This window comes from Citrus clementina, unplaced genomic scaffold (assembly GCF_000493195.1).
Source record: "Citrus clementina cultivar Clemenules unplaced genomic scaffold, Citrus_clementina_v1.0 scaffold_3, whole genome shotgun sequence".
NCBI lineage: Eukaryota > Viridiplantae > Streptophyta > Magnoliopsida > Sapindales > Rutaceae > Citrus > Citrus x clementina.
The window spans coordinates 8,401,317-8,413,539 of NW_006262339.1; the positions used below are offsets into that span (position 1 = coordinate 8,401,317).

The following is a 12,223-nucleotide window of genomic DNA, read 5'->3' on the forward strand; positions in this document are numbered from 1 at the left end:
ACTGTGGCCATGGCGACAAGAAAATAGCCAAAAGAAAGCGTTTCAATCACTCCTTCGAGAACCCGAGGCAGTGTGACAAAGAAGAAAGGTAGAGGACCACCCAGAGTGATGGCTACTACCCGCCGAGGGGAGATTGGTTTGTGACTATGAGAAATTGGGTAGATTTTTAAGCCTATTTCGTTGATGAAAATGGATGGAAATTGCAGATAAATTGGCTAAGTCTAAGCGTCATCAGGCAACAGAGTTAAACACGAAGGTGGTTGATGGAAACTAGAGAAAAATGGTGTTTGTTGCTCGCCTCAGTTAGAAATAGTATCGTATTTGTTTTATTTTTCTTTTTCAATTGAGCTAAACGACATTAATTTTTATTTTTTTTCCCACAAATCACGTTATACGATGTAGTTTTCACTATACGAATAAAATGACCATTTACCCCTACAATGTCAGCAACGTTCTAACAGCATCAAGAGGGAAATAAACGAATGCATAAAATGCTAACTTCAAGTGGCGCATTGAAAAAAAAAATATTTGTGTACGTCTGAAAATGTCCCAAAAATAAGTGGTCAGTAGATAATTATCCGAATTTTACCGATAGAATTTTTCGTAACCAAGTCACTGTTTGATTTAGCTTATTTGATAGTTTTATTTAATTTCGTAATTTTAATAGAATTTTTAAAGATTAAATAGGTTGTTTTATTTTTATTAGAAAAATTTTAAATTTTAAGATTTTGAAAATAGATATTAAAAAGTTTTCTCAAAATGTTAACATATTTAAAATAACTTTTATTTATTTAACAATCTTATCTCATTTCTTTCGTAACATAACTTTAAAAAATTTATCTGTTAAAATAATTTTATAAATTTTAATAAAAAATCTCATTGATAATTAAACAACTAATTTTTTTTTTTGTAAAAACTCTATTTAAAAAATTATAGTAAACGAAGAATCTTAAGTGTTATCTTATGTACAAGTGTGAACATATTTTATATTTGTGCGCGTACTATTGGCCAATATTAATCTTTTGAGTGAAAAACATATTTATCCTTTAAAACATTTGAATGATATGTTAAAGAAAACTGAGAATATTTTAACTATTTTTTAATTTATGAAGTAACATGAAAAAAAAAAAGATCATACACATAAATAAATTATGATCTTAGATAAAAAAAAAATGTCTAAGTTATAATTTACCTTGAAGATTCAAGTATATAAAATCCACGTGAGGATGGCGCGTTACACATTTTTCACTTGCGGAAGATTGAATTCAAGTGGAAGTGGTTTTTCGCATATAAGAGATTGAAACACTCTTAATATACGTGAGTTTTCATGTGACTAAGGGCTTGTTTCTTTGTAATTGTTTTTAAAAGGTCAAAAGTGATTTTTTTAAGGATAAAAATGTGTTTAATTCTTATATTTTGAAGTTAATGCATGTTTAGTCTTTATATTTTTTAAAATATATCAAAACATCCCTGCCGTTAAATTATTGACATCCCTATCGTTACCTTTTTTTTGGGGCTTGCTTTTACATTTACCTTCCTACAATAACGTTCCTTTGTTTTTAGACATTAATAAAAAGAAAAAAAATTAAATTACCAATTTAACCCCAAAATATAAAATAGAACAAAAGAATATACATTAATTTTTGTGGAATACTCTACTAAGGAGTTAATATATTAATTTATTTATTAATATCCAAAAAAATTGATAATTTAATTTTTTTAGACATACATGAGATTCCACCAAAATTAATATATATTTGTTTTAATTTTATTTTTGGGATTAAATTTGTAATTTAATTTTTTATTAAAGTCCAACAAAAAGAAATATTATTATAAGAGAGTAATATTATAAAAGCAGGATAAAAGGAACAAAATGTAACAACAGTGGCATCAATGATATAACGACATAGATGTTTTGAGATATTTTTTTAAAAAAGAGCACTAACCTTAAAATATAGTGACTAAATAATTTTTTATCCTTTTTTTTATAAATTACTTTTAGTAAACTAACTCATCATACAGTAGATTTTGAAAAGAAAGAAAAGAATAACATTTCAAATTTTAATTTTGAAAATAAGTTTTATACATAATACAATTTCATACACATGTAAAATATATTATAAAAATCTAAAATTATCCTCAATTCAATCAAGAAATAAAACGATCAAATTCAAAGCGATTACTATTATTACCAATTATATTGAGATAACAAAATAAAAAGTACAATTAATAAAATAAAAATATTTATTTTAGTTATCAATTATTATATATACATATAAAATAATATATATATATATATATATATATATATATATCTCTCTCTCTCTCTCTCTCTCTCTGTGTGTGTATGTATGTATGTATTTATAAATATATAGATAAGTTTTATTTAACATTATGTTCATTTCAATCATTTATATTCTTACAATATTTTAGCGGTGAAATTTACTAAACATATACGGTTATTTTTAAAATTCACAGCATTTTTAAAAATAAATTTCACCAAACGGTTAATAGTAACTATTTCTCTTCACAACTAATTATTTCTATAATTTAATTAACAGTAATTATTTTAAAAACTATAATATTATCAAATTGGCACGAAGAATATCATAATAATGTAAATAAATGAGAAAAATGGAAAAAAAAAAACAGATTTACTATACTATATAATTTAACACAATGCTTTTGCAAGTATTTTACAATCTCACAAGTCAATTCACATAAAATAACAACCATTCAAGAGTGAAAATGACCCATAGAGACTAGTGATTATATTATTGATTATTTGGAAGAGACAACAGTAGGTTGAACATTGAGCAAATTAGGTATCATGTTTCCATCAATCTTAGGGTAACATGCATCAACGACAGCTATTATACATTAGGCTTCATTGCATGTCCAATATTTTATTTGATAAGCAATAATTAAAATATTCATACTATTAATGTGCAAAAGAGTATCATGCATAACATACGTTATGTGAATAGTAAAGTTACATATAATATAATTTACATTAGAAATTACAATCTAAAAGTAATACTCAGTAATTTATAAAAATTGACTATTAAAGTTGCATTTGAATTTTTTTTTAGTGTTAGTTTAGTTTGATGTAACTTAAAAAAGTTGTACATTTGATTGATATATTTCTTATTTTTCTGTCGGCACAAATCCAATTTCGGGTGGTTGTTTATTACAAAAATCTTAATTTAGACTACAATTATTATTATTATTTTTTTTTGGTACTTTAACATAATATGTAATCGATATTCCACAATTTTGTTGAAGAAATGTAGGGCACAAATAATTAGCTTTACAAGTTTCTTTAGAATAAAAACAAAATCTAATACACGTACACACATATATATTAATAACAAATTGAAACAATTTGCTGGTGTAGAAGAAGATTCAGACAATCAACAGAAACATCTCTTGAGTCATCGGGTTTTTTCTCTCCACCGACAGAATTCGATTATAAAAATTCAAGCCAAGGCCTACATGGCCCACGTTCCTAGCTGGCTGTGTTTACCGAGTCTTTTTACACCGTTAGATTTTTTTTTTCCCCGTTTTGACACTTCTACTGTCTACGCGCCCCGCGAACTACCGAAATTACTACAATATCCCTGCTGATGTTTTTTATACATTGGTTTATTTTATGAATTTATAGAGAAGTTACAATTTTACCTAAGTAAATTTTAGTTTGATTTGTGTTTTCTTATCTATTCATATGTATTATAATTTTACCTAAGCAAACTTTAGTTTGATTTGTGTTTTCTTATCTATTCATATTACATAAAATTTTCATTAAAAAAAAAAAAGAACAAAGAATTTCATGGAACTTTGCTTGTATTGGTATGAAGCAAAATTATACGAACCATAAAGTGGTCCAATGAACTCTGTTAATCATTAGTATTATGTCTCAGCTAACACTTTTTTAAGGAATAAAATGAGTATGAATCATTCTTATTGAATAAAGATATAACATTTTTCATTACCATAATTTATTAATGGAGTTTTTTTTTTTGTATGTGTTATTACGAAAATACTCTGAATTGTTTCATCATTTTGTTACTTGAATGCCCAGGATCAGAATTTAAGAAGATTGATGTATTCAAGTTGACCATGAGCATATATAATAATGATAATACATGTATGAGAAGTTTTACAAAAGAATTTTTTTTACCTTAATAAAGTGAGGAACAAGTTAAAAGATAAAATAAATCACTAATGCAATGTATTTTATTCTGTACTATATTGAATTTTTTTTTCTTTTAGTTTGTCTTACGGCTTTGATATTGAGTTTAAAACGCTATAAACTTTCTTTTTCGAACTGCAATGAATTGTATTTCATAAATTTTGGCAAAAAAAATGTTTGCTAAATTTTTTAAAAGTTGCTTATTATAACCACCTCATTAAATAAGCTACATACTTTTTTTAAAGTTCTTAGTATAATCTTAATATTTAAATATATATTAAACTTATTTATATTTTACCCATTAAAATAATAAACATGACATTTTCGTAATAAAATTTACTAATGCATATATTATATTTTTTAAATTCATAGCAACTGCAACAATACAATTTACCTAACAACAAGATTTTTTTAATTAATAACTTATTTAATGCACATTGCTGAAGCAGCTTTTTAAAAATAAAGAATTCTCTTATTATAAAATTACTCATATTTGTATACTATTATTTTAAAAAAAAATTGTACAAATATAATATATCTACTAAAACTATTAACATAAAACAAATATTATATATATATATGGCGTACGGCCTACCCCACTCCCAAGATAATCACAATTATTGGCTATAACTAACCACTTCCGCAAAAAGAGAGTAATCTCATAATCAAACACATCAATTACATCAATGATAACGATATTCTTCAATAACAAGTTTGTTAAGAAAAATAAACGATTTTCATTAAATTACACTGAAATTATAATAATAATTTGTTAACTCCCACAAGGGTATTATAGTAATATGACTCAGCACGCACGTGAATGTGATTACAGTTAACCTTGAGCTAATTCGTATATAAGTCGGACCCTCAGCTATGTGAATGAGAAAAGAAGTCTTCTTTACTGCTCTCTCTCTCTCTCTCTGTTTCATTTCACTTTGAAGCAGATCTTGAGTTTTGAGTCATTGATCATTCGTTCCTTAGGAAACCTCTACATCAAGGAAAATGGAATCTTTAAGGGGTTCAGTCACTGGATCCATTGCCAACAAGCTCAGTGGCTTCACCATTATGCTTCTGTTTTTGCTTTCTTGCTCCACTTTTACTTCCACAGGTCAGTCTCTCTCCGGCCTGTGTACAAGTTCCTAAAGATCATTTTTTGTGCTTTCTTTAAGTGTTTCTCTTGTTTTCTGAACCTGGGTATCGGTTATCTTCTTTAGAAGTGTAACATTTTGCATGAATTTGGACGTTTAATGGGAAATTTAGTACTTTACTGAATTTTTTGTTGCCAACTTTGATTTGTTAATTTCTTTATATCGTGTATGTCTTGAGATTTAAGAATGGGATAGGTGGCTAGTGATATGCAGGAGAATAGAAAGATTTAATCTTTCACTGAGTTAGTGAGTCAGAACTCAGAATTTTTTTGATCTGGTTAAGTCACAAGTTAAAAAAGAGCGTGTTTCTCATTCAGTGCAATAATTTGGTTTATTTGTTTCCAAGTCAAGTGATTCAACCTGAAATGATTTATATTTTCGCAATAAATTATGTTGTGGTCTTGTAATGATTTCTACCTACGATTTGGGGTTTAAACTTTTCAGTTAGCATATGCTCGGAGAGTTGAAGAGAAACAGGATTGATCCTATAATCATATTCTATATAGTGAAAATTTCTGGTTGTCTTTGTCAATGTAGGCCGAAAACCAAAATATGCAAATCATTTTACGTACTGTGTATTGCTGTTTGCCGGTGTATTTTCTTTACTTCTTTTCAAGTTCTTTTCAAGTTTTTCATCTTGAACCTTAATTATGTTTTTGCAATATTGAGAACTAACGTTTATTTTTCTCTATGAATGTCTATGCAGAAGCCTATGATGCACTTGATCCAAATGGGAATATCACAATAAAATGGGATATAATGACCTGGAATCCAGATGGCTATGTTGTAAGTATTAGTTAATGATAGATTCTTCAATTATGTAAGGTACATGCAAAAGTTACCTTGGAATCAGAATGAACACTTGCATTAGATTATGATTCAAGCTAACATAGCAACATTTGATAATGTTCCTGCGGCTGCCTTCTAGTTGTCCTCTTAATGTTCTTTTGCATCAACTCAAGTATGAGAAATTTGGAGAATTCATCTAGCTCTGAATCGTGATATCTATTTACTTGAATTTTAATGTAAAATATCTCTCTTATTGGTTTTGGCAGGCTGTTGTTACGATTTTCAACTTCCAACAATATCGCCATATTCAAGCACCAGGTTGGACATTGGGGTGGACATGGGCAAAAAAGGAAGTCATCTGGAGCATGATGGGAGGACTAACAACAGAGCAAGGAGATTGTTCAAAATATAAAGGGAACATCCCACATTGCTGCAAGAAGGATCCAACAGTTGTAGATTTGTTGCCGGGGACTCCATATAACCAGCAGATTGCAAATTGTTGCAAAGGGGGAGTAATAAGCTCCTGGGCACAGGACCCAACTACTGCATTAAGCTCATTCCAGCTCAGTGTTGGTGCTGCAGGAACAACTAACAAAACTGTCAGAGTACCCAAAAATTTCACACTTAAAGCCCCAGGGCCTGGATATACTTGTGGACCTGCAAAAGTTGGTAAACCAACTAAATTCATTACGTCAGATAAGAGGAGAGTCACACAAGCTATGAGTAAGTTTCTTGTTAAAATCTTTTTGAGTAATGTAGAGGCGACTGCTTATATGTTATTATTGTATTTTCATCCATATAGTTTAGAAGTATAATAACACTGAAGTCCTCTATGTTGTTGTTGGAAAACGTATGCTCTGTGAAATGGTCTAAAGGTTGAAGTAAGATGTAATAACAGCAGTTGGTTCTTGCTCATGATAATGAGTACTACAAAACATTCAATGCCTTGTAACAGTGTTTTAAGTGAACCTTGCCTGTATCTTATTGCAGTGACCTGGAATGTCACATGCACATATTCACAGTTCTTGGCTCAAAAGACACCCACCTGTTGTGTTTCTCTCTCTTCCTTCTACAATGAAACAATAGTAAGCTGCCCAACGTGTGCTTGTGGCTGTCAAAACAATGGAACGGAATCTGGGAGTTGCATAAAGTAAGTTCTTTCATTTATCTTTCGTTTCACAATTTACCTTTATTTTTTTCCTTATCCTCTTGAGATGCTCCTCAACACATATCTCCATGCATTTTGGCGGGTTTTCTGAAGCTGCTTCTTATATTTTCACTTTCATCATGTCATAACAGTCCAAAGACTCCACATTTGGCATCAGTTGTGAATACTCCAGGAAAACCCAACAGACCAATGGTCCAGTGTACCAGCCATATGTGTCCCATCCGAGTTCATTGGCATGTCAAGCTCAATTATAAGGAGTACTGGCGTGTGAAGATCACAATCACTAATTTTAATTACGCAATGAATTACTCACTGTGGAATCTAGTCGTGCAACACCCCAACTTTGATAATCTCACACAGCTTTTCAGCTTTTATTACAAGTCATTAACTCCTTATGAAGGCTTAAGTAAGTTAACTCCTGCCAAAGATTAATCCATGTTCCTGTTAAAGATCTGCTTAACTCTATGTTATATTCCTAACATATTGTTGGCAATATCAAAATTTTGCAGATGATACAGCCATGCTGTGGGGAATAAAGTTTTACAATGATTTTCTCTCTGAAGCAGGCTCTAATGGGAACGTGCAGTCAGAGCTGCTGTTTCGAAAAGACGCATCAACATTTACTTTTGAGAAGGGTTGGGCTTTCCCTAGAAGGATTTATTTTAATGGAGATAACTGTGTGATGCCACCTCCAGATGCCTACCCGTGGTTGCCAAACGCAAGTTCCCGGCCTGTTATTTCTCTACTTCGTTCAGCCATAATAATCTTGGCATCTTGGGTATTGTTATTGGCTTGTGTGTGATGAATTATATCTGAGGCCAAAAGGCTAACTTCTAGAACGTTCTTGACGTGCTATCTGGTCTGATATGTGCTGAAGCATATGTAATCCTGGTGCTCGGGTTCAATGTGCAAGTGCTGCAACTTGTACACAGCATAAAGAGGGTTCAGATGCATTACAGCCTGCTGCTGTACATGCTTTTCATCTAATTATGTATTGGGAATCAGAAGTTTTTGCCATATTTTTTTGAGTTATTTGTTGTGTTGTATGTTTATCTATACATACACTTGATAAAAAAATTGTTTGTAGGATATCCCACAAGAAAAGTATTTGTAATAAGGAACTCCATGAAGAAATTATAGTTGATATCTTGTTCTGTTCGTTATTAGCATTTAACGTCTGTCAAAAACTTTCTGTTCTGAATACCTAATTGAAGATTTGGAGAAAAGAAACTGGACACTGATTAACTTCAGGTTTAAGTTGCCTAGTGCAGACAGAAAGTGAAATAAGTTGCTCTCTGGACACAGCACGACACTTATGGAACATTGTGTATTTATGCGTTGAGGCTTTTTTGTTTCTTCGCCGGCAAAAGATTTCTACATCTGAAGGACAGCACACTTACCATGTTATTTGGTAAACAGATAGAAGCTGTGATGGTGTAAAACTGTCAGTCACAGACAGTTCATCCCTCAAAATCATCCTGCTCTTCCTGTATCTGAAAATCTTGTCTTCCTAATAGTAAAACAGTCACCAAATCGACATTACCGCCAATAAAACTGAGGCTGCCATTGTTAAAGATGTAATTGGATTTGCATTTGCAGAGTTTGGCAGAAATGGGTAGGTATCAGGTGGGGGCAGCATGCATTCATCTCCATTGAAGTAAACTTTTCGAGGAAATGCCCATCCCTGCTTGAAGGTGAATGTGTCCTTGTTCTTCTGAAGAAGCAACTCAGATTGAACATTTCCTTGCGGTCCAGCTTCCATTAAGAGGTCATTGTAGAATTTCATGCCATAGAACATACCAGTGTCATCTGTAAATACAAGTAAAAACTAATCAATCAATGTGTTTGATGTGGGGTTATGCAACTGGACTTGAAAATTCGATTAGATTTCCAGGCACTAACTTATCGATTCATAAGGGACGAGAGGTTTGTAATCGAAGCTGAAAACTTGCGTGACATTGTTGAGATTGGGGTGCTGTGCAACGAGAGTCCACTGAGTATAGTTCATCCGATAGTTGAAATTAGTGATGGCTATCTTCACACGCCAATATTCTTTATAGTTCACCTTCACATGCCAGTGCACCCGAATAGGGCACATATGATGTGTGCATTGCAGCAATGGTGTATTGTCTTTCTTTGGAGTGTTTATTCCTGTTCTGTGAGCTGCTTTCGAGTTACTCCTGCACAATCACAGCCAACACCAAAATTGGCTACTCCCATATTTAAAGAAATCAGACATCAGTGAAAATTGAATGGGAGGCTTACATAATGCAGTTGTTTTTGTTGTGGCAGCCGCAAGCACAAGATGGGCAAGGAGTGATTGTTTCATTGTAAAAGCTTGAGAAGGAAACACAACAGCTTGGGTTCTTTGAAGCAAGAAACTGCGAATAGGTGCACGTAACATTCCATGTCACTGCAGGCAAAGACATTCAGATAACGGAAGACATAAGATCGTCAATTATCAACATGATGAATATTTATTTATACGATAGAAAGATTTTGACAGAGATAAGCTTACTAAGTGCTTGAGTTTTCCTCCTGCGATCGGATGTGAGATAAACTGTTGATGGCACAACTTTTGCAGGGCCACAAGTGTACCCTGGTCCTGGACCTTGCAGAGTGAAATTCTTCGGCAGTTTCACGGTCTTATTTGAAGTACCGGCAAGTCCAACACTTACCTGAAAGGCTGAGACTGCACTTGCCGGATCCTGTCCCCATGCTGATAGAACCCCGCCCTTGCAGCAATTTGCGAACTGCTGGTTGTAAGGAACCCCGGGTAGCAAGTCCACAACAATGGGAATTCTTTTGCAGCAGTGTGGTATGTTTGCTTTGAACTTGGAACAGTCTCCTTGCTCTGTGGTTTGTGCCCCCACCATTGTCCAGATTACTTCCTTCTTCGCCCATTGCCATCCCAGAGTCCATCCAGGAGCCCCAATATGGCGATACATTTGAAAATTGTTGATTGTCACCGCAGCCTGGTAGAATACAATTAGCCATGATTAAAATGATGATAATTACCATAAAAGATAGGGCCACCAGGCTGTCTCTTGCCTGGCCATGGATTCAGCGGATAGATAACAAGCATGCTTGATTGTGCTTGTTAATAATTTGATGTTATAGCTAGAATATCTATTATGTTTGCGCGTAATCATTTAATCAGAAAGGTTAACTTGATGCCATGATAAATAGTTCGGCATCTCAAAGCTTGAAATTTGGATGCATCAAGCAGATTTGATTAACATTCATGTATCTTCATCTTGCAATTGCACACCGTGCTCATCAGCAATGAAACAGAAATAAACTATTCATAGATGATGACACTCACCACATAGCCATCTGGTGTCCAAGACATCACGTCCCATTTGATCGTTACGTTGCCAGTCGGATCTAATGGATCGTATGCCTCTACAATCACGAAAGCAGAATCCATTATTAATGAACTAGCGAAAAAAGCTAGGCAGCTAACTGATGATTAAAATTTTTAACTCTTCAGTCTCGTTAGTTGTTAGATGTAGAGCAAACAATTACCTGCATGCGAGAGCATGAAGAATGCAATTGCCAACAATGCGAACTTCAGTTCAAGGAATGAGTGGCACCGCCTCCTTTGGCAGAAGACATTTTTGTGTTCCATGGCCTGAAGTTCACTGGATCACAAACTCTCCGGGATGAATCAAAGTAGAGACTGGCATTTCATTGGGCTACCAATGTGTTAAAAAGGGAAAAGGATGCTTGGAAGGCGTCTCACCAACTGGTTGTTAGGTAATTTTGTAAGATATTTTCATCACCCCTGTCACGCACACCTAATTTGATTTTATTTGTCAGCTTAAGTTTCTGCATCTTGAAGCAAAGCTTTGATGGGAATGATGGAAAAGCTGGCGGGAGACTTTTGAGAGGCTTGAACTCAACGGCTCAACTGTCATTCCCATTCACATTGGTAGTCACATTCACATACTCAAACGTGCTCAAACTCATTTGAGCCTCTCAAGGGATGTGTCAGTGTTTACGGGACCAGCTTTAAGAACAAGTTTCTTCTCTTAACATTTTAAGTCAATCCAGTTCAGGCTGTTCAGCCTCGTGCTTTTGCTCAGTCCTAAATGAGCATTCTGAATCATCACTCTACTGACTTCTCTAGAAGCATATTCATGTTATCAAATATGTTCAAGAATCGTGTGTTTTTTTTTTTTTTTGGGTTATGGAAAAATGCTTGCTGATTACCATCAAGTGTGCTCATAAAAGATGATTACATTTAAAACTTTGATTATGGTAAGCTTTTCAGTAATGATACATCGAAATTTTTGAAGTTCTGCCTAGCTCAGTTATAGCAACAGTTGCATGAAAGAGCAAAGTGAACTTAACCAAAACCCCCACTCTTGTTCGTTAAAACGAATTATATTTTTCCTCGTGTTGTAAATAACCTATACAGTTTTTGGAGACCCATATTAGTCCTCTTTTAGTAGATTAATTTGCCAGTTGAAAAATGGATAGACTTTAACATTAAATTTGAAGCTAAAAAGTTCAAATTTTAAGGGAAGAGTATTGACGTCGAGGGGTTTTAGACTTTTAGTGGATTTCAAACAAAAAGGAAAAATGATTAATTTTCCTAAACAAAAGAATCTCCGCTCCTTTTCCCAAGCAAAAAGCATAATTAATTAGTTCATATCAAATTTTACATTATATCTCTTGTCACGACTTAAGCAAGTGATCATTCTAATCTTAGTAGTCTTTTTTCTTCTCTTTAAGCACTAATTAAGGGAAAAGCATGTAATCATGTATCTATAAATAGTTTGGTATTAGTGGGTCTGTTGATGGTTTTGGTTGGTTTAATAGCATCAGATCTTTAATTCAACATAATGATGTATCAAATCTTAATGTCAAAGTATATTGATGTGGGAGATCAAAATTGGGTCTAATTTTTCTATCACTTAC

At 32.9% G+C, this 12,223-nt stretch overlaps 2 protein-coding genes across 2 annotated transcripts; one reads left to right on the plus strand and one right to left on the minus strand.

Moving 5' to 3' along the window:
* Positions 1–5,082: 5,082 nt before the first annotated feature.
* LOC18046667 (protein COBRA) lies at positions 5,083–8,455 on the plus strand. Its single transcript, XM_006440735.2, has 6 exons — positions 5,083–5,300; positions 6,047–6,126; positions 6,396–6,852; positions 7,120–7,279; positions 7,429–7,703; positions 7,807–8,455. Exons 1-6 carry the CDS (start codon positions 5,195–5,197, stop codon positions 8,097–8,099), a joined length of 1,371 nt encoding a protein of 456 aa, XP_006440798.1. The 5' UTR covers positions 5,083–5,194; the 3' UTR covers positions 8,100–8,455.
* A 34-nt stretch (positions 8,456–8,489) lies between these two features.
* On the minus strand, positions 8,490–11,071 carry LOC18050337 (COBRA-like protein 4). Its single transcript, XM_006440736.2, has 6 exons — positions 10,826–11,071; positions 10,623–10,702; positions 9,816–10,272; positions 9,563–9,710; positions 9,200–9,477; positions 8,490–9,106 (listed from the first exon to the last, which is right to left on the minus strand). The coding sequence occupies exons 1-6, from the start codon at positions 10,926–10,928 to the stop codon at positions 8,823–8,825; spliced, it is 1,350 nt and encodes a 449-aa protein (XP_006440799.2). The 5' UTR covers positions 10,929–11,071; the 3' UTR covers positions 8,490–8,822.
* Between the last annotated feature and the right edge of the window lie 1,152 nt (positions 11,072–12,223).

What these genes read in the sequence shown, in the direction of transcription:
- LOC18046667 (XM_006440735.2), top strand. Translation starts at nt 5,195, where the DNA reads ATGGAATCTTTAAGGGGTTCAGTCACTGGATCCATTGCCAACAAGCTC. An exon ending in GAGAGTCACACAAGCTATGA is followed by an intron (nt 6,853 to 7,119) that starts GTAAGTTTCTTG and finishes ATCTTATTGCAG; the next exon opens with TGACCTGGAATGTCACATGC. An exon ending in GAATCTGGGAGTTGCATAAA is followed by an intron (nt 7,280 to 7,428) that starts GTAAGTTCTTTC and finishes ATGTCATAACAG; the next exon opens with TCCAAAGACTCCACATTTGG.
- LOC18050337 (XM_006440736.2), bottom strand. Translation starts at nt 10,928, where the DNA reads ATGGAACACAAAAATGTCTTCTGCCAAAGGAGGCGGTGCCACTCATTC. An exon ending in CTTCATGCTCTCGCATGCAG is followed by an intron (nt 10,703 to 10,825) that starts GTAATTGTTTGC and finishes TCGTGATTGTAG; the next exon opens with AGGCATACGATCCATTAGAT. An exon ending in AACAAAAACAACTGCATTAT is followed by an intron (nt 9,478 to 9,562) that starts GTAAGCCTCCCA and finishes GTGATTGTGCAG; the next exon opens with GAGTAACTCGAAAGCAGCTC.